The sequence below is a fragment of the Tursiops truncatus genome, chromosome 12 (assembly GCF_011762595.2).
Source record: "Tursiops truncatus isolate mTurTru1 chromosome 12, mTurTru1.mat.Y, whole genome shotgun sequence".
NCBI classification, from domain to species: domain Eukaryota; kingdom Metazoa; phylum Chordata; class Mammalia; order Artiodactyla; family Delphinidae; genus Tursiops; species Tursiops truncatus.
Genome location: NC_047045.1, coordinates 13,459,298 through 13,481,749, shown reverse-complemented (window position 1 = coordinate 13,481,749; position 22,452 = coordinate 13,459,298). Strand labels below are relative to the sequence as shown.

Sequence of the window (22,452 nt, the reverse complement as noted above, 5' to 3'; positions counted from 1 at the left end):
CCATGTCCTGGCTATCGTAAATAGAGCTGCAATGAACATTGTGGTACATGACTGTTCTTGAATGACAGTTTTCTCAGGGTATATGTCCAGTAGTGGGATTGCTGGGTTGTATGGTAGTTCTAGTTTTACTTTTATAAGGACCTTCTATACTGTTTTCCATAATGGCTGTATCAATTTACATTCCCACCAACAGTGCAGGAGGGTCCCATTTTCTCCACACCCTCTCCAGCATTTATTGTTTGTAGATTTTTTAATGATGGCCATTCTGACGGTGTGAGGTGATACCTCATTGTAGTTTTGATTTGCATTTCTCTAATGATTAGTGATGATTAGCATCCTTTCATGTGTTTGTTGGCAACCTGTATATCTTCTTTGGAGAAACGTCTATTTATGTCTTCGCCAATTAGCGGATTGGGTTGTTTGTTTTTTGATATTGAGCTGCATGAGCTGCTTGTATATTGTGGAGATTAATCCTTTGTCCATTGATTCGTTTGCAAATATTTTCTCCCATTCTGATGGCTGTCTTTTTGTCTTGTTTATGTTTTCCTTTGCTGTGCAAAAGTTTTTAAGCTTCATTAGGTCCCATTTATTTTTATTTTTATTTCCATTTCTCTAGGAGGTGGGTCAAAAAGGATCTTGCTGTCATTTATGTCACAGAGTGTTCCATGTTTTCCTCTAAGAGTTTTATAGTGTCTGGCCTTACATTTAAGTCTTTAATCCATTATAAGTTTATTTTTGTGTATAGTGTTAGGGAGTGTTCTAATTTCATTCTTTGACATGTAGCTTTCCAGTTTTCCAAGCACCACTTACTGAAGTGCTGTCTTTTCTCCAATGTATATTCTTGCCTCCTTTATCAAAAATAAGGTGACCATATGTGTGTGGGTTTATCTCTGGGCTTTCTATCCTGTTCCATTGATCTGTATTTCTGTTTTAATGCCAGTACCATACTGCCTTGATTACTATAGCTTTGTAGTATACTCTGAAGCCAGGGAGCGTGTTTCCTCCAGCTCAGTTTTTCTTTCTCAAGATTGCTTGGCTATTCAGGGTCTTTTGTGTTTCCATAAAAATTATGATATTTTTTGTTTTAGTTCTGTAAAAAATGCCATTGGTAGTTTGATAGGGATTGCACTGAACCTGTAGATTGCTTTGGGTACTATAGTCATTTTAACAATGTTGATTCTTCCAATCCAAGAACATGGTTTATCTCTCCATCTGCTGGTATCTTTAATTTCTTTCATCAGTGTTCAATAGTTTTCTGCATACAGATCTTTTGTCTCCTTAGGTGGGTTTATTCCTAGGTATTTTATACTTCTTGTTGAAATGGTAAATGGGATTGTTTCCTTAATTTCTCTTTCAGATTTTTCAGCATTAGCATATAGGAATGCAAGAGATTTCTGTGCATTAATTTTGTATCCTGCTGCTTTACCAAATTCATTGATTAGCTCTAGTAGTTTTCTGGTACCATCTTTAGGATTCTCTATGTATAGTACCATGTCATCTGCAAACAGTGACAGCTTTACTTCTTTTCTGATTTGGATTCTTTTATTTCTTTTTCTTCTCTGATTGCTGTGGATAAAACTTCTAAAACTATTTTGAATAATAGTGGTGAGAGTGGGCAACCATGTCTTGTTCCGATCTTAGTGGAAATGGTTTCATTTTTTCACCATTGAGAACAAGGTTGGCTGTGGGTTTCTCATATATGGAGTTTATTATTTTGAGGTAAGTTTGCTCTATGCCCACCTTCTAGAGGGTTTTTATCAAAAATGGGTGTTGAATTTTTACTAAAGCTTTTTCTGCATCTATTGAGATGATCATATGGTTTTTGCCCTCCAGTTTGTTATTATGGTGTATCACATTGATTGATTTGCATATGTAGAAGATTCCTTGCATTCCTTGGATAAACCCCACTTGATCCTGGTGTATGATCCCTCTGATGTGCTGTTGGATTCTGTTTGCTAGTATTTTGCTGAGGATTTTTACATCCATATTCACCAGTGATATTAGCCTGTAGTTTTCTTTTTTTGTGACATCTTTGCCTCATTTTGGTATGGGGGTGATGGTGGCCTTGTAGAATGAGTTGAGGAGTGTTCCTACCTCTGCTACATTTTGGAAGAGGTTGAGAAGGAGAGGTGTTAGCTCTTCTCTAAATGTCTGATAGAATTCACCTGTGAAGCCGTCTGGTCCTGGGCTTTTTTTTGTTGGAAGATTTTTAATCATAGTTTCAATTTCAGCACTTGTGATTGATCTGTTTATATTTTCTATTTCCTCCAGGTTCTATCTTGGAAGGTTGTGCTTTTCTGAGAATTGGTCCATTTTTTCCAGGTCGTCATTTTATTGGCATATAGTTACTTGTAGTAATCTCTCACGATCCTTTGTATTTCTACAGTGTCAGTTGTTATCTCTCCTTTTTTCATTTCTAATTCTATTGATTTGAGTCTTCTCCCTTTTTTCCTGATGAATCTGGCAATGGTTTATCAATTTTGGTTATCTTCTCAAAGAAACAGCTTTTAGTTTATTGATCTTTGCTATCGTTTCCTTCATTTCTTTTTCATTTATTTCTGATCTGATCTTCATGATTTCTTTCCTTCTGCTAACTTTGGGGTTTTTTTGTTTGTTTTCTCTAATTGCGCTATGCATGAGGTTAAGTCGTTTATTTGAGATGTTTCTTGTTTCTTGAGGTAGGACGGTATTACTATAAACTTCCCTCTTAGAACTGCTTTTGCTGCTTCCCATAGGTTTTGTGTCATTGTGTTTTCATTGCCATTTATTCTAGGTATTGTTTGATTTCCTCTTTAATTTCTTCAGTGATATCTTGGTTATTTAGTATTGTACTGTTTAGCCTCCATGTGTTTGTATATTTTACAGACTTTTTCCTGTAATTGATATCTAGTCTCATAGCGTTGTGGTCAGAAAAGATACCTGATACAATTTCAAGTTTCTTAAATTTACCAAGGCTTGATTTGTGACCCAAGATATGATCTATCCTGGAGAATGTTCCATGAGCACTTGAGAAGAAAGTATATTTTGTTGTTTTTGGATGGAATGTCCTATAAATACAAATTAAGTATATCTTGTTTAATGTATCATTTAAAGCTTGTGTTTATTTATTTTCATTTTGGATGATCTGCCCATTGGTGAAAGTGGGGTGTTAAAGTCCCCTACTGTTATCGTGTTACTGTCGATTTCCCCTTTTACAGCTGTTAGTATTTGCCTTATGTATTGAGGTGATCCTATGTTGGGTGCATAAATATTTGCAATTGTTATATCTTCTTCTTGGATTGATCCCTTGATCATTAGGTAGTGTCCTTCTTTGTCTCTTGTAGCAGTCTTTATTTTAAAGTCTATTTTGTGTGATATGAGAATTGCTACTCCAGCTTTCTTTTGATTTCCATTGCATGGAATTTCTTTTTCCATCCGCTCACTATCAGTCTGTATCTGTCCCTAGGTGTGAAGTGGGTCTCTTGTAGACAGCATATATACAGGCCCTAATTTTGTATCCATTCAGCCAGTCTCTGTCTTTTGGTTGGAGCATATGATCCATTTATATTTAAGGTAATTATCGATATGTATGTTCCTATTAACATTTTCTTAATTGTTTTGGGTTTGTTATTGTAGCTCTTTTCCTTCTCTTGTGTTTCCTGCCTAGAGAAGTTCCTGTAGCATTTGCTGTAAAGCTGGTTTGGTGGTGATGAATTCTCTTAGCTTTTGCTTGTCTGTGAAGGTTTTAATTTCTCCATTGAATCTGAATGAGATCCTTGCTGGGTAGAGTATTCTTGGTTGCAGGTTTTTCTCCTTCATCACATTAAATATGTCCTGCCACTCCCTTCTGGCTTGCAGAGTTTCTGCTGAAAGATCAGCTCTTAACCTTATGGGGATTCCCCTGTATGTTGTTTGTTGCTTTCCCCTGGCTGCTTTTAACATTTTTTCTTTGTATTTAATTTTTGATATTTGGAGTAATATATGTCTTGGCATGTTTCTGCTTGGATTTATCCTGTATGGGTTTCTTGAGCTTCCTGGACTTTATTGACTATTCCCTTTCCCATATTAGGGAAGTTTTCACCTATAATCTCTTCAAATATTTTCTCAGTCCCTTTCTTTTTCTCTTCTTCTTCTGGGACCCCTATAATATGAATCATGGTGCATTTAATGTTGTCCCAGTGGTCTCTGAGACTATCCTCAATTCTTTTCATTCTTTTTTCTTTATTTTCCTCTGTGGTAGCTATTTCTGCTCTTTTATCTTCCAGGTCACTTATCCGTTCTTCTGCTTCAGTTATTTTGCTATTGATTCCTTCTAGAGAATTTTTAATGTCATTTATTATGTTGTTCATCATTGTTTGTTTGCTCTTGAGTTCTTCAATTTCCTAGTTAAATGTTTCTTGTATTTTCTCCATTCTAGTTTCAAGATTTTGGATCATCTTTACTATCATTACTGTGGATTCTTTTTCAGGTAGACTGCCTATTTCCTCTTCATTTGTTTGGTCTGGTAGGTTTTTACTTTGATCCTTGATCTTCTGTGTATTTCTCTGTGTTCTCATTTTGCTTAACTTACTGCATTTGGGGTCTCCTTTTTGCCAGCTGCAGTTTCGTATTTCCCATTGTTTTTGGTGTCTTCTTCCAGTGCGTAAGGTTGGTCACTGGGTTGTGTAGGCTTCTTGGTGGAGGGGACTGGTGCCTGTGTTCTGGTGGGTGAGACTGGATCTTGCCTTTCTGGTGGGCTGGGCTGCATCCGGTGGCGTGTTTTGAGGTTTCTGTGAACTTATTATGATTCCAGGCAGCCTCTCAGCGAATGTGTGGGGTTGTTTTCCTGTCTTGCTAGTTGTTTGGCATGCGGCGTCCAGCACTGTAGCTTGCTGGTCGTTGAGTGGAGCTGGGGCTTAGCATTGAGATGGAGATCTCTGGGAGAGCTTTTGCTATTTGATATTATGTGGGGCCAGGAGGTCTCTGGTGGACCAATGTCCTGGACTCAGCTCTCCCACCTAAGAAGCTCAGGCCTGACACCCAGCTGGAGCACAAAGACCCTGTCACCCGCACAGGTCAGAAGAAAATGGAGGACAAAGAAAGAAAGAAAGAAAGAAAAATAAATAAATAAAATAAAATTATTAAAATAAAAACAATATAATATTAAAAATAAAATTTTAAAAGCAATAAATAAAAAAGAATGAAAGAATAGAGCAACAAAACCAATAAAGAAATCCACCAATGATAACAAGCACTAAAAACTATACTAAAAAAAGAAAAAAAAATGGACAGAAAGAACCTTAGGACAAATGGTAAAAGCAAAGCTATACCAGACAAAATCACACAATGAAGCATACACATACACACTCAGAATAAAAAGGAAAAATATATATATATATATAAAGAAAAAAAGAGAGCAACCAAATCAATAAACAAATCTACCAATGATAATAAGCTGTAAATACTAAACTAAGATAAACAAAACCAGAAACAAATTAGATGCAGAAAGCAAACCCCATGTCTACAGTTGCTCCCAAAGTCCACTGCCTCAATTCTGGGATGAATCGTTGTCTATTCAGGTATTCCACAGATGCAGGGTACATCAAGTTGATTGTGGAGCTTTAATCTGCTGCTCCTGAGGCTGCTGGGAGAGATTTCCCTTTCTCTTCTTTGTTCGCACAGCTCCCAGGGTTCAGCTTTGGATTTGGCCCCGCCTCTGCGTGTAGGTCGCCTGAGGGCATCTGTTCCTGCCCAGATTGGACGAAGTTAAAGTAGCAGCTGATTAGGGGCCTCTGGCTCACTGAGGCCAGGGGAGGGAGCGGTACAGAATGCGGGGTGAGCCTGCGGCAGCAGAGGCTGATGTGATGTTGCAACAGCCTGAGGCGCGCCATGTGTTCTCCCAGTGAAGTTGTCCCTGTATCACAGGACTCTGGCAGTGGCGGGCTGCACAGCCTCCTGGGGTGGGGTGAGGTCTGGATAGTGACCTGTGGTTTCACACAGGACTCCTGGTGGCTGCAGCAGCAGCCTTAGCATTTCATGTTGGTCTCTGGTGTCCGTGCTGATAGCCATGGCTCATGCCTCTCTCTGGAGCTCGTTTAGGCAGTGCTCTGAATCCCCTCTCCTCGCGCAGCCTGAAACAATGATCTCTTGCCTCTTAGGCAGCTCCAGACTTTTTCCCAGACTCCCTCCTGGCTCACTGTGGTGCACTAGCCCCTTCAGGCTGTGTTCACACAGCCAACCCCAGTCCTCTCCTTGGGGTCTGACCTCCAAAGCCTGAGCCTCAGCTCCCAGCCCCCACCTGCCCCAGCGGGTGAGCAGACACGCCTCTCAGGCTGGTGAGTGCCAGTTGGCACCGATCCTCTGTGCAGGAATCTCTCCACTTTGCCCTCTGCACCCCTGTTGCTGTGTTCTCCTCTGTGGCTCCGAAGCTTCCTCCCTGCCCACCCCCCGTTTCCGCCAGTGAATGGGCTTCCTAGTGTGTGGAAACTTTTCCTCCTTCACAGCTCCCTCCCAGAGATGCAGGTCCCATCCCTATTCTTTTGTCTCTGTTTTTTCTTTTCTTCTTTTGCCCTACCCAGGTACGTGGGGATTTTCTTGCCTTTTGGGAAGTCTGAGGTCTTCTGCCAGTCTTCAGTAGGTGTTCTGTAAGAGTTGTTCCACATGTAGATGTATATCTGATGTATTTGTGGGGAGGAAGGTGATCTCCACATCTTACTCCTCTGCCACCTTGAAGTTTCCCGCTATGTGGACCATTTTTAAAGTTTTTATTGAATTTGTTACAACAGTGCTTCTGTTTTATGTTTCATATTTTTGGCTGCAAGGCATGTGGGATCTTAGCTCCCCAACTGGGGATTGAACCTGCACCCCTGCATTGGAAGGCAATGTCTTAACCACTAGACCACCAGCGAAGTCCCTAAAATTGATTTTCTATAATTAAAATAGGAAGAAAAATCCATGATACCTGCTAATAAGCTCATCGGTCAGCGGGAAGCTGTGGCCATTGGAAGGGTAAGTTTGTGACACCACAAAATGAGGCCCTGCTGCCTAGTACATGGAGGCGCTTCAGGAATGTCATTACAGTGTCAGTAAGACAGAGCTGCTCCTTGGGAAGGTTTTATACACAGAAAAATTTGACCAAAAGACAGAAGATGGTATTTAAGTATATAGGAGTATAACTTGTCATTTACTTGCATTCTCTTATTTTCAATTCACAAAATACTTCATTTTGCTCCTGGAATGAGCTCAGCATTATATCAGGAACAGTAGAGAAAATAGGATATGGCCCTTCCTCAGGAGAGCATATGATACCTGATATTATGCTAATAAGCACTTCATTTGCATCTACACATTGAAAATTCCCAACAGCCCTATGAGGTAATCACATTTACCGTCCCCATTTTATAGATGTGGAACTCCGATATCAGTTATCTAAGGCCAGCGCTAGTAAATAAAATTTGGGCGTGCTAACCTAAGCTGTTAATCTCTGTGATAAAAACATTTGACAGGTTTAATAAAACATTAAAAAAATTCAAGCCATACTAGATAAGCTGAAATAATACAGCATATGGCAAACTGAAAAGTGAATTATGTAGACAATAATCACTACAGAAGTTCAGAAGAGGAGCCCATTTCAGGATCAAATTGATAAGACAGAATTTATGAGTGAAGTAAGATTTGAGTCATGTTTTGACGTATTTATTTGGGTGGGGTGTGCAAGTCAATCTCAATGGTTTTCCCAGATGTTGTTTACTTTGGGGATCACAGCATCGTTTCGGAATCACATGAAAAGGATGAGCGCCCTCCTAGGAAAAAGAGCACATGCTCCAACACACAAAATTGTGCACATGATTTTAAATTGTACACCTTATACCTCAGGGCTGCAGAAGACACTTGAGTTATTTAACAAAACAACAGAAGAACTTTCACTACTTGGACCTTCTCATCTCGTTAGGCGCATGTCTTCCAAAGCTCCATTCCTTCCCAACCGAACCCCCCAGACTGCAGCAGTTCCAGGGCTCTCCGAGCTTCCCCCTGCCTCAGTGTCTCTTGTCAAGCAGCTGGTATACCTCCCCCAAGTTATCTTTCAGGGGGCCCTTCTAAATCTTGCCCATCTTTCCAGGTTAGTTCAAGGCACTGGAAAGCCTCAAGTATGAAAAACAGTGATCAACTGAGATGGGGAAATCAAGACCAGAAGAAAATAGAGGCAAAGCAGGGAACAAGGAAAATATAAAAGTTTTACACATTACTGTACATAAAACAAGAACTGGGAGCTATGAAAAGGAACAATCAAGAGAACAGGAACTCATACAAACGAAAAATATTTCAGCAGAAATAAAAATTCAATAGAATGGCTAAAAGAAAAAGTTGAAGAAATCTCCCAGGAAAAAGAAAAAGGAAAAGAATAAACAGTACAAGAAAAAAAGATAAGAAATCTAGAGGATCAGACCAAGAACTGTTCTAGACAAAGGATACAGAGAAAAGGCAGAAATATATGAGAAAAACTATTCAAAAATTTTTCAGAACTGAAAGATGGAATCCCAAATTCAAAGACCCACCAAGGACTCAAGAGAAAGACCCACACTGAGGTACACCATGTGTAATTACAAAACAACGGAAACAGGAGAGATCCTAAGTGCTTCTGCGGGTGTGTGAGGTTGAGGGATAGATCACGTTGAAGGAATTACAATCAGAATTACACTGGAAATCTCATTAGAAACACTGGAATCCAGAAGTTAGTAGAAAAATGTTATAAATTCTACGGAAAAAATGATTTCCAACCAGAAATCTATCCTAATCCACCAATAAAGTTTAAAGTTGGAATAAAATATTTTAAGCAAACAAATATTTTTCAAGTTTACATCCCAGGAATCCATTCTAAGTGAGCTTGTAAACAATGCACATCACCTAAATGAAGTTATAAACTAAGGAAAGGAATAGATGAGATCTAGGGACTCAGAGACACAGCACAAAAAAGCAGCAAAGGGAATTCCCAGGGTGGTGATTAAAAGAAGTCCATGGAATAAAGCTGATCAGAGACACAGGAAGCTCAGCCCAGATGAGAACAGGAAGATGAAGGGCTCCAGAAGGTGTATCTTAAAGTAAAAGATGGAACTGATAAGTGACTTAATTTGTTTGGCCGTACTGAGAGGATGTTTACAACCCTGTCAAAGTATATGAAAGAAGCATCAATTATAGGTATGCAGAAAACTAAGCAAGTGGAAAAAAAAATCCTAAGGAAAAAAAAAAGCTGTAAAAAAAGGAAATGAAACCATTGTATATTAGATGTGTTGGTGTTAAAAATTACATCTTTATAATAATATAAATATGCAGTAACATATTTATAATAATACAAATACATCATGGCATATTTATAATAATACAAATACGTCATGGCATGTTTATAATAGTACAAATACGTCTTGGCATGTTTATAATAATACAAATACATCATGGCATGTTTATAATACAAATATGTCATGACATATTTATAATAATATGAATATGTAATATTTACTTAACCAAAACTATGACAAAACTATGATTGAGGAGAATAGCCACATAAGACATAAATTTTTGTCTTCTATGATAAAACGTGAACAGATAAAAATGAAAATAACCTGAGAAATAGGCGCATAAGCCTTCTGTTTAAAAGCACAGGTGTAAGTGGGGCCAGAAGAGGAGTACAGACCTGGCTATGGTGGTCTCGGGTGGGACAGAGGGCTAGCTCTTTGTCATTATCATATGGAATAGTACGTATTTTAAAAATACATTCACAGGTTTCCACTTCTGGAAAGTGGACTTGTGTATCTCTCATCCTCTCACTAAGTACTAAAAACGCTAGGCATTATATTTAAAACACACCCAAGAAGACTGACAGGTGGACAGGCTATGAACCTTAGGACCAAAGGAAGGACTAGGTGGTGAGTTCTCCAGTTTTCTTTTTCTGTAATTACTTAGGTTTTTGTTTTGTTTTGTTTTTTTAAATTGAAGTATAGTTCATTTGCAATGTTGTGTAATTACTTAGGTTTTTGTTTTGTTTTGTTTTTTTAAATTGAAGTATAGTTCATTTGCAATGTTTCTGTACACTTGAAAACACTTGTGTTTTCAAGTGTACAGAAAAGTGATTCAGTTATACATATATATACATGTACATATACATAGATATATCTTCTTTCTCAGATTCTTTTCCCTTGTAGGTTATTACAAAATACTGAGTATAGCTCCCTGTGCTGTACAGTAGTTCCTTGTCGGTTATTTTACATATAGTAATGTGTATATATCAATCCCAAACTCCTAATTTATCCCTCCCCACCTTTCCTCTTTGGTAACCATAAGCTTGCTTTCCATGTCTGTGGGTCTATTTCTGTTTTGTTAATAAGTTCATTTGCACCATTTTTTTTAGATTCCACATATAAGTGATATTATATTTGTCTTTCTCTGTCTGACTTACTTCACTTAGTATGACAATCTCTAGGTTCATTCATGTTGCTGCAAATGGCATTATTTCATTCTTTTTTATGGCTGAGTAATATTCCATTGTGTATATATACCATGTCTTCTTTATCCATGCATCTGCCAATGGTTATTTAGGTTGTTTTCATGTCTTGGCTATTGTAAACAGTGCTGCTGTGAATATTGGGGTGCACGTATCTTTTCAAGTTATGGTTTTCTCCAGATATATGCCCAGGAGTGGGATTGAGAGAGTGTGGAGAAAAGCGGGAATATAAATTGGTGCAGCCACTATGGAAAACAGTATGGAGGTTCCTCAAAAAACAAAAAATAAATCTGATTTCCTTTTTGTCTCGTTTATCCCACATTTGGAAATAAAAAAGCCAACAACCCAGAAATGCCAATGGGTACAGACAAAAACAACAACAACAACAGAAGTCTGCTCCCCTAGCCAAAGGACAGAAAAGGGGCATCCTAGCAAGATGGAGAGCTTTAAAAGATAACCTCCCTAAAGCTGCCAAACATCACAGGAAAAGACTGTGGCCCAGCCCCCTATGGGAGCAAAGGCCATGGAAGGAGCCTAGACCCCACCTGCACCAGCTACAGTGAGACCCCCAAACCCACCCCACCAAGCACCACACGGAGCCCTGAGGACAGAGTGAGGACAGCCTGGCACTGGCCCAGAGACTGGATTCTGATGGAGGATAAATCCAAGTCATGAGCCCCTGCACAGTGAGACGTGTGCTGCGGTGAATTCATGGGAAGGGTATTTAATCAGCCAAAGGAGAAAGGGAGACGGAGGCAGGGGACGAGGGAAGCTTCTCCAGGAAGCTGAGCCTCAAGCTCCGTCTGGAAAGCCGGGTGGAACTGGCTGGACAGCAGAAGGGCCTGGAAGGTCCTGCAGCACAGAGGGCAGGGACAGAATAGCAAGTCCTCGGACAACCACAAACACGTCTGCCTGACGGGGTGAAGAAGGTTTAGGATGGAATGGAGAGAGCTAAGGCCAAAGAGGCTGGATGAGGCCGTAGGAAAGGGCCCCACGGGCTGCGATGAGGAATGTGCCTCCTCGCGGATCCAGCGGGGCCACCGCCGGACTCCCAGCCGTGAGGTGGGGGATCAGACGGGGCCAGACGAGTCAGGACTCTGGCAGGAAGGGATGAGCATCAGGGAGCCGGCAGCAGGTGGGAAGAGGATTCTGTAGGCGATACCTGCAGACATCTGGGTCAGTCTTCCGGATTTGAGGATTGTGAGGAGAGAGAAGGGAGCGAGCAAGCACAGCCACATGCCGTCCTCATTCGAGGGGCTAGTGTGCACAGCACCGCTAACTAGTTTTCTGAGCCTCATCTTTCCTGTCTATCAAGTGGAAATAAGAATGGCAACCACACGTATCTCACAGAGTTACTGTATGAAAATGGGGAACACAGCTTATTACATCCCGTTGCTGCTGTCTCAAACTACCGCAAACTTAGTGGCTCAAAAGAACATACATTTATTCCGTTACAGTTCTGGGGGTCAGGAGTCTGAAGGGGTCTCACTGGGCCAAAGGGAAGGGGCTGGCAGGCCTGCGATCCTTGTGGAGCCCATTTCCCTGCCTTCTCCAGCCTGCATTTCTTGGCTCTAGGCCCCCTCCTCCATCTCTACAGCAAGCAGCATAGCATCTTCAAAATTCTCTCTGATTTGGACACTGACTCTCCTGCCACCCTCTTTCACTTACAAGCACCCTTGTGGGTACTGGGCCCAGGTGGGTAATCCAGGAAAACCTCATCCCAAGGTCAGCTGATAAGCAACCTGCAATCCCACCCACCTGCTGTCATGGAAGGTAACATATTCACAAGCTCCAGGGATTAGGATGTGATTATTCTGCTTACCATACATACAGAAGATTCTAATTTAATGTCTATTTGATAATCAGGATTTTTTTTCAATTTCACAACTAATATGTCTGGGAGTTGTTTTATGGTTTAAAAAAATAAGAAATCTGAAGAATATGTGTTCTAAGTAACTCACTATTATGTCTCTAAGATTTAGCAATGTATGCTAAATATCTAAAAAGCTCAATGATAACTATATGTTTTGATATTTAACTTAATATAATCATTCCCATCTCTTTAAAACAAATGAAAATTTAAGACGAAGATACCACTGCAAAATCTAAATAGAACTATAAGCATTCTAGTGTTAAACTTCCATGATAGTAGAAACAGGTGGCCATACAATGCTAGGATTAGCTCATGCTGTTTCTAATCATAGAAATAAACACATTTGGAAGTCTGGAAGTATAGGAAAGGTCAGTTTGTCAGTCAAACAAAGGGCATTAAATAACTCAAAGGGAAACCTTCCTGACCCCAAGCAAGTACCCAGAGGAATGAGGAAGGTGCCATACTGGAGCCTGTAAGTAGAAGACAGTTCAACCCAAGTCAAGTCACCATTGCATCCCAGGACCCCTAGAACAGGCCCATTGCAGACCCCTGGAAGCCATCTGGTTTCAAGATACATATCTTCCATGCCTGTCAAATGTCACACTACAGACTATACCTTCAAGTCCTACGCCTAATGGTTATCCTAAAAATATAATACAGACATGGAACTAAGATAACAATTCCTAAAAAATTTGTTATTAAATAAACATAATATAAAGTTTCTTAAAAAAAAGCACAAAAATAAATAGGATTTATCCAAATCTAAAAAAATCAGAAATCATATACTTTCCCCTAAACTTATTAATAATTTCAACCAAGCTAATATCAGAGAATTACTCAAAATAATTTCTAAGATATCTCATTTCAATCTCCTATTTCTTGAACATATGTATATATATATATACACACATATATATATATATGTATATGCAGCTCTAATATAACTGATATTCATCATGATGACCTCAAGATTTTGAAAGATACCAAGTTCTTATTGGTATCATTAAAGAAAGACTAAGTTATGGTCAGAATAATTTTACTACTGAATGTGTTGAGAACATGTTGACTATTTAGATTTTATTTAAAACCTGCCTGTACATGAATTATAGATACATGAAATCCCTCAGTCAGAATATTAAAGTATTCATACCACACCTTTTCCTATCACATTGCACAAACACAGTTTCACTTTAATGAAATCAATAGCAGGGCTCACGTTTTTAACCAGTATAATTTAATTAAACACTTCCAATCTATGGAAACAAGGTTTTTTAAAAGAAGTACTTTTTCCCCCTAAACTAGGATATTTTGTTTTAATAAATCAAGAATAGTATCAATAAAAAATATAATAGTAGGAGCTATCCTATATTTCATGTCAGGATATATTCTTTTTTGAGATTTTGTTTATTACTCAAGGAAAGCTAAAAAAACACAGAAAAGCATTTATAAAGAGTAAATGTTAGTCAATTTTTCTACTAAAGAAGTTTTGTGAACATATCTGGAACAAGATGACAATGGTAATAATAATAATGATGGTAGTAATAATGACAAAAGTTTGAATGATTTAGTCTAAGATGCTTTTGCTGGGGAGAAGAAAAATCCCCAGAGATAAAGTCATTAAAACTTATTTATGAACCATCATCCTAACTGTGAATGCAGTGAGCAATTTTATGATCCTACCTTCTCTAAATGGCAACAATGACCTCTCCAAGAAAAGTAGAGGTAATTGCAAGCAGAGGACGGCTTAACCTTCCCAGACAGACACAGGACCAAGATGACAATTAGATACTGGCTAAACAACAAAGCCTCTCATTCACTCATTCTTCCACTGCTGACCAACTATGCAACAATGGCTTGTACCATGATACATGGTATGAAAATACACTTCAGACCCACCTGTACCATCACAAGTTTCTTCTATACATACAGTTCCCAACTCTACTCTTGTGTTGGCCAATCCTTCAGTGAGAGAAAGACTAGACTGAAAAAACATTTGCATCATCTGGTAACTGATAAGGAATATGAATGCTAGTATCTGGAAGGCTCCAAGTCACACAAAACCTGTTCAAAGTAGTTTTAAAAGAAGAGAGCAAACATATGCAAAAAAACAGATTTAGGAATATTAAGTATTCGAGGTATTTATTGATGGCTAAGAAGCTGATTATATATTGCAGATAGATACCATGGAAAATCTGATATTTAATTCCTGATTGACCATATGAGGTAGAAAAAATTTTCAGTTTCCTAGACAGAAAATTCAGTATCTTTCAAAATACCAAAAGCTTAATTGTAAAGTTTTCTATAATACTGATCCAATCATACCTTAATAGAGAAGGAAAGAACAGATGGACGTGCAACAAATCAGCTTATTAGTTCAATTTTGTCTGAGTTTTGAAAATTCAGGTAAAGCCGATATTGTACAAAAACTCTGAGCATTAGATGACACTGGGAACAAACATGAGACAGAGAGGTATCAGAAAAAACAAGGTCCAACAACCTTGTGAACCTTTACCCAATGAAATGTAGTATAAGTTAAATGGACCTTTTGGTCTCCTCTGATTTTTTAGTAGTCAATTAAAAAAGATTAAAGTATGAAGGCATTTACAACCATCCCAAAGGATAAGATAGTGAAGAAGATAGAAAGTAATACCAAAAAGAAACTCTCCATTATGTCTCAAGAGCCAAACAACAAAACAACTTCAGGTTACCTCAATGTCACCTATAAGAAAAGAATCCCTGAGTCAAACTTTTCTAAGCCATGTTAAGTAAATAAGAAAAACAAAAACCAAAACAATGCCATATAGTATCTGTTCCTCAGCCAATGTATTCTATTAACCCACATCTGCAGTGGGTCCATGGGGTATTATGCCACTTACAAGGGAAATTCTAACAGAAGAGAAAAACAGTCTTTGACCTTCAGGCATCTGCTAGTCAATGCCAGAGAAAGAACAAACTCAATACAGTACAGGTAATCTATCCTGAGGAATTTAACGGTCATAGACGTTACAGATTGGAAAACCATAAGTATAAGTGGTGTTCTGAAAAGCATTGAGACTTTTTGAGCAATAGGAAGTAAATGTAGGCAGGGGAAAACAAAAGAGAAGCATCCAGGGCTTCCTTGGTGGTGCAGTGGTTGAGAATCCGCCTGCCAATGCAGGGGACACGGGTTCGATCCCTGCTCCGGGAAGATCCCACATGCTGCGGAGAAACTAAGCCCATATGCCACAACTACTGAGCCTGCGCTCTAGAGCCCGTGAGCCACAACTACTGAGCCCGTGTGCCACAACTACCGAAGCCCGCATGCCTAGAGGCCCTGCTCCACAATGAGAGAAGCCATGGCAATGAGAAGCCCACACACTGCAACGAAGAATAGCCCCCGCTCGCCGCAACTAGAGAAAGCCTGTGTGCAGCAACAAAGACCCAACACAGCCAAAAATAAATAAATAAATAATTTAAAAAAAAAAAGAGAGAAGTATCCAAAGATACCAATTAAAAAAACAGGGAAGGTAACTCAAAGTGGAGAAGCATAAACTTGAAAGCATAGGCATCTATGGAGAGAACAAAGCTGTGGCATCAGAGGCCATAGCTGGGTCGTGAGGACCCAAGCAGATGTTGCTGGGTCAGAACTCCAGATGGCTGCAAAACAAGGTCCAGATGGAGACTGAGCCATGAGGCCAAGGGACCACAACAGGCACTGCCCAGTGGGCGTGCTCACCCAAACTACTGACATGATATTTCGTACAAAGAAAAGATGTATTACTTACCCGATTGATATGGCTGTTGCTTAAAATAACCTGGAGCAGGGTCTTCTCAAATTCTTCCAACTTCTTGGAACACTTTTTAAGAATATGATTAGATAAGTTACAATCACCGATCAGTCTAGCTAAAGTATCCACAGCTTCGATCCAGAAGCTTGAACAAGGAAGTTTGGGTTCTTGGTAAAAAGTGATCAAGCCATCCAGCAACTGAAAAACAGAATCGGATACTGTGGAAGAGGCGTTTTCAAAGTGGCTTAAGTCTGTTTTCAGACTTTCTGACTCGGTCAAGGTCTTCAGTCCAAGCAGACGTTGCAAGAACTGCATGTGAGAAGACAGAGGCTTTTCCAGAGGAGCACAAGGTCTGTTCACAATGGACAGTGGTGGGAAGGGGGTGGAGATGCAGCTCTCCCCAGAATGCTCGGTCATCTCTGAAGGTTCAGTTCTCTGATCATTTGATAAAACGCACCCAGAATCTTCCAGCAGAGTCGAAGTGTTTTCAGAACTTCTAGGTTCCTGAGCCTGCAACTGGGAAGATGGACCTCCTGAAATAGAAAGGAACAGAAGTGTTATCTTTCTGTATCTTTTTTTTTTTTTTTTTTTTTTTTTTTGCTGCACCGCACAGCTTGTGGGATCTTAGTTCCCTGACCAGGGATCGAACCTGCATCCCCTGCTTTGGAAGCACAGTCTTAACCATTGGGCCACCAGGGAAGTCCCTAACATTTCTTCATATAAAAACTAAACATTGAGTTTTCTAACTTAAAATACTAAATGAAGCATGAACTATGTATTAAACATTTGAAAAGCAGTAGTATAAAACTTGATAGAGGAGAAACTGTGAATGAAATTGCTTAGACTGACTGCAGACAAGGTCTTTATCTGGTAGAAAGCACAGATGATTCACCCATGTTTTGTCAAGTCACTATCTCCCAGTCAAGGCCATGCTTGAAAGGTACAGAGGAGAGACCACGAAACCTGAAGGAGGTCACTGTCTGGTATAGATTCCAACAGGTATCTGCAAAACAACAGGTGTATGTAAGATAGAGATATGCTCAGGGCACTATGAAAATAGGAGGAACACTGAACAGCCCACCCCAGTTAGACCAGTGCCTCCTGGAAGAAGTGATGGTAGAACTAATTTATAACACATAAGCAAGAATTCCAAGTTAAAAAGTTGGGGGAATGGAAGAAGAGAAGAGAGTTCCATCTACCAAAGGGTATGCACAAAAGCACAACTTAAGAAGGAAAAGAAAAGCACTGTATATATAAGGACCCACCAGTAGTTTCATGTTCCTTTTACAGAAAATATAAGGCAAGATATTAAGTTGGAGAAATACGTAGAGGCCGGTCACAAAAGATCTTAAAAGAGATATTAAGGACCTCAGAATTTATATGTAGAGTGTAGAGTGAGTGTAAGTTGGAAAAATTATCTATATACCCACACATATACCTAATATATAAAAATAAATATATAAACAATGTATATATGTATGTGTACTTACTTATAATTATTAAGTATATCTGTCTATATCTATGTATATATATGTGTGTGTGTGTGTGTGTATGTTATAGATCCTTGAAACTATATATATAACCATCAGAATTTTCCGACATCAGCTGAGACATACTGCAGTTCAGGCTTAACTTAGTAACTTTAGGTCATTCTGTGACAGAGATGCCATCGTAAACACAAAAACGCTGTTGTTTGTAAAATGATTATCAGTAAGACGTACACACAAAATTTTCACTGAATGTTCTACAGCACATGCATACATCTATGCAACTACATCTGAGAAATACTGATGTCAGCAATGGAAGCAGGAATAGAACAATAAACAGTATAACATAGGAAAGTGAAATGGTCGCATTTTCATTTCACTGATCACTCTATGGGCTTTGTGAAGGGCACACTGGAGAAGGACCCAATGAGACACTGAAAGATCAGTTCAGAGTCACTCCTATCAGTCCTGATATCAAGCGATGAGAGAAATGAAACAAGCAGTTACAGTGGAAGACTGGAAAGGAAACACAAAGGGAAGCCAGCTGACTGACTGACAGGCATTAGAGTAGAGTAGGAATAAATGCATCCCGTGATTCTGAATTAGGTGACTGGGTGGACGACGGTGCTACCAACTGATCAGTAAAAATACAAACAGAAAAATGGCTTAGGAGAAACAAAGAGAAGCTAGTCTTGGCCATGTAAACTTGGAAGCAACCAGAAGAAATCTAGGTGAAGATAGTCACCTGGAAACTGGCCACATGAGCCAAAGGATGGGGAAAAGGTCTAGACTGAAGCTACATTTTAGGAGCTATCAGTGTGCAGGTGGGATGTGGAAGGATGAAAATGGTAATGATCACTCGGAGAGGGGATGCGCAGTGGCCAGAGCAGAGGCTCCAAGAGGGACCCTGAGAAGCATCAATCTGAGGGCTGAGTAGAGAAAAGACAATCACCAGGGAGACAGACAAGAAACAATTAAAGAGGTACAAGCAGAATAAAAACAACAGTGTCATGAAAGGCTAGGGAATAGTTTCAAGGAGAATTACATGCAGGAGGGAAGTCCAATAAAATGCAGAGCTAAAAAAACACGTCGGAATTACCAGCTAGAAAATCATCAGCGATCAAGTCCAAAGCAGCTTCGGTCAGTCGGGGTGGTGGGCAGAAGCCACAGTGAGCGGACTGAAGCGTGACGGGGAAAGTCACAAAGACAGTGAAGAGTGGCGAAGGCTTCTGAGGACCTGGGTCGGGACAGCTTAACACAGAGAGTAACTGCAGGCAAACATGGCCGGACACACTGGGAGAAACATGAGCAACTATAGATTATGAAGAAAAAAGCTGGAGAAGCAAAAGCTGGAGGCAGGAGAGAAAATAGGTGGGGCGGGACTCGGGAGCAGGCGGAAGGAGACTGAGTCAAGGACCAGTGGATGGCTTGCACTTACTGATAAGGAAGGAGTTTCCCCACACACACACCCCCCCAGGCTGAAGGAAATAGGATGAGAATGTACAGGGATGTAAAAATACCCCTGGCACATAGGAAGTGAAAGGAGATCTCATCCAAGTCTTTTAAATTTTCTTTTATTTTGGAGATGGGGGACACTGGTTGAACAGGACATAAGAACAATGGCAAAAGCAGCATAAACTGGAAATCTACCTCTCCCTGCCCCAGCATAAACTGGAAATCTACCTAATTTACTGCTCTTTTTTCCTTCAGTAAAATGAGAAGCTGATGAGGCAGAAGCAGAGGATTAAGCTTTAATTTAGCACGCATTCATTTAACAAGTGTCTACTATGACCACTACAAATGTGCAAGTGTGTGCTTGGGATTGATCACTACAGTATCTGTACTCCAAGTTAGGGAGGTGATGCAGCCAATCCCCAAATGTGGTGGTGCCCAGAGCAGTGAACTGTCAGCGACATGTTTAACGACACGTGGCTGTTTCTATATTAAAACAGGCAGACAACATGTTCATTTGAAGCCAACAGACATTTCCTGTTTTGTAGGAGCAAAGGAAAAACATTAGAAATCACTTCTCAAGCCATCCATCTCACACTTCACACAAGTAAAACAGGGGGTACTATGGTAATTATTCAGGTAGATTACATATTTCTTTCACAAAATTCAAAAAGGTTCTCCACTAAGAAAGTGAACATAAGTTTAAATATTTTATTAACCTACTCAATTTTCCAGCAAAGTAAGCTGAACTTCACAGGTGATGATTTCAGGGAAGACTCATAAAATGAATTCTCCCAACAACTAAGTTGGGAAGCAAAAGCTGCTTTCTTGTTTCTGCTTCTCACGCACTCCTCACTGGCGTGCCTTTGGGCAAGTAATGATCATGCCACCTCATCTCCAGGTGCTCACAGGTGCAAATTTGAAGGGAGTAGTTCTAGACGCATGGGCTCTGGTGATAGGAATACACAAAACCGAGTACCATTCTTCCTCTCTGGTTTGTTTCTGTGTCCTCAGAGAAGAGTGATAAGGCCCTATGCTGAGGATGACAATTACTAAAGTCATGCTACCAAATCGAAGAAAAGAATCTATATTCACATTTCACTTTACAAAGTAGCTCCAGGGAATAATTCAATTGTTCAGAGGAACCCTGGAAAGTGTGCTGTTATCTCTAATTTACCAATAAGGACATAAAACACAGGCTCAACTTGATGAAGAGGCCTGAGAAAAGCCACACAGTGAGCAAGGAAAACCAGCCTTCTGTTTCAAGGCCTTCCAACCACGGCAAAGAGGCCTGTGTGTTTCCATACCAGCTTCTGTACATGTCCACTATGGCATTCATCAATTTCTTTTTTTTTTAAATAAATTTATTTATTTACTTATTTTTGGCTGCATTGGGTCTTCCTTCATTGCTGCACACGGGCTTTCTCTAGTTGTGGTGAGCAGGGACTACTCTTCGTTGCGGTGCGCGGGCTTCTCATTGTGGTGGCTTCTCTTGTTGTGGAGCACGGGCTCTGGGCATGCGGGCTTCAGTAGTTGTGGCGCGCAGGCTCAACAGTTGTGGCTCACAGGCTCTAGAGCGCAGGCTCAGTAGTTGTGGCGCATAGGCTTAGTTGCTCCATGGCATGTGGGATCTTCCCGGACCAGGGCTCGAACCCATGTCTCCTGCACTGGCAGGCGGATTCTTAACCACTGTGCCACCAGGGAAGCCCCCATCAATTTCTATATGTTATCCACTTCTTTCTGGGCTCCTGAATGGCAGAAGTCCTGTCTCTTGTCATCTTTGTGGTCCCCTCACTGAGTAATGTTATCATCTGTAAAAGACACCTTATCAGGGGAAATGCTTAGGGCGACAATCTGCTGCTGGCTGAGACAGACCTCCTCTCATCCCTCAATATTCACGGTGCACCGCGATTTTACACCAAACTGCGACAATTACATACACAGATAAGAGAAATCAAACAGAACAGATAGAAAGACAGAAAGAATATGGTTATTCCAATAATAACTGATAATGTCTCAGAGTACTTGCTAACAAAAAGCCAATAATTTACTTTTTATAGTATCTACTACTTCTGGTAACCAATAACCAATTAATTTCCTCTTCTATTTGTCCTCAGTGATGAAACTGTGTAGAAATGCAAACAGCATTAGCACTGGAAACCAACACTTTCAGGGTGGAAACCCCTCACTGCCTACTAAATAAAGTAAATAATAGTGGGCAAATGTTCCTATTGTATATATTCTTATAAAATGGAGAAGACAAACAGGGGGAAAAAGCTTTCCTAGAGAGGATTAAACATTTTCAGTGATACTGAATATATTAACAGGTTATACTCTTACAATAGTCATAAATGAAATATTTATTCATAAAACAAGATTTTTAAATACCCACCCTTATTTGGGTAACACAGAGCATGGAAACAGAAAAGGATCCCTGTCTCTTTAAATGAATCTTACATAACCACAATCAGATTTCACTCATTTGCTTGGATGACTTTTCTCAACATAAATCGCAAAGCATGGCTAACAAAGGAGAGGAGAGAAAATGAAGCCATGCTCCTGCAACTTTTTGTAATTCCTGTTGTTCCAAGAGGGATTAAGGTAAAGCAGAAGTCAAATGATGCTTCTTTCTTAACTTGTTATTGGGCTGAAGGGACTGAGGACTGTAATTTCCCTCCAAGTCACTGGATATGATCTAATTAACACGTGTGTTATTAGATTTAAAAGAGATAATAAACTACACAAACTGATCAAGCACAGTCCAGTACATATGAAATGCAAATATTATCTATTATTGTTAAATGATTATAGATGTCAAGAATCTAAATTATGCTGAAGTGTGAAACCATATACAAAAGTACATGAAATAAGATAGCAATTAAAACTACAGATTCTGCCTAAAATATTCTATAGTCTCTCCCATACACTGGATCCCACAGACCTTCTATTCCACTTTACTGGACCCTTAACTCTCCCACTTTCTTGCGGTTGTTAACTTCCACTTTAATCCACTTACCATTTCAGAGTGGATCGCAAGCATACTTAACAAAACAGAGCCAGTGCCCTCCTGCCACACATGCTGCCCTAGAAATGCTCACCCTTGAGCAGTAAATAAATATTCTGCTGCCCCCACAAAACATTCACACCCACATCAACCTCCATGCCTTTTCTCATCCATTTCCACAGTTCCTACTTCATTTATAAAAGAACCAGCTGTTTAAAATGCATCTTTACACCTTGCAAACCCCATGAACTCTATGTTTATAAAACTGAACAAGTCATCTTCACACTCTGCACACACACACAACACAACTTATGTTTCTCCTATGTGCTATCTATGTCAGCTGACAGCAGGACTATGCCTCCAGTCACCAGGCCTGGGGAGAGGGACCAGCCTCACCCCGCTCTTTTTCCTATCCT

At 39.8% G+C, this 22,452-nt stretch overlaps 1 protein-coding gene across 3 annotated transcripts in view; it reads right to left on the bottom strand.

Annotated features, from left to right (window-relative positions):
* Positions 1 to 22,452, bottom strand: part of MEI4 (meiotic double-stranded break formation protein 4) — a 177,141-nt gene that overhangs the window by 144,262 nt on the left and 10,427 nt on the right. For 2 of the 3 annotated variants that reach the window (XM_073789374.1, XM_073789373.1), the window contains exons 1-2: positions 20,409 to 20,940; positions 16,091 to 16,626 (exon numbers count right to left, since the gene is read on the bottom strand). In XM_073789374.1, the coding sequence (XP_073645475.1) occupies positions 16,091 to 16,626; positions 20,409 to 20,439 (567 nt within the window). In that variant the 5' untranslated portion in view covers positions 20,440 to 20,940. Of the gene's footprint in view, positions 1 to 16,090; positions 16,627 to 20,408; positions 20,941 to 22,452 lie in introns of those variants that run through there. The other variant, XM_073789375.1, reaches the window with a different exon arrangement.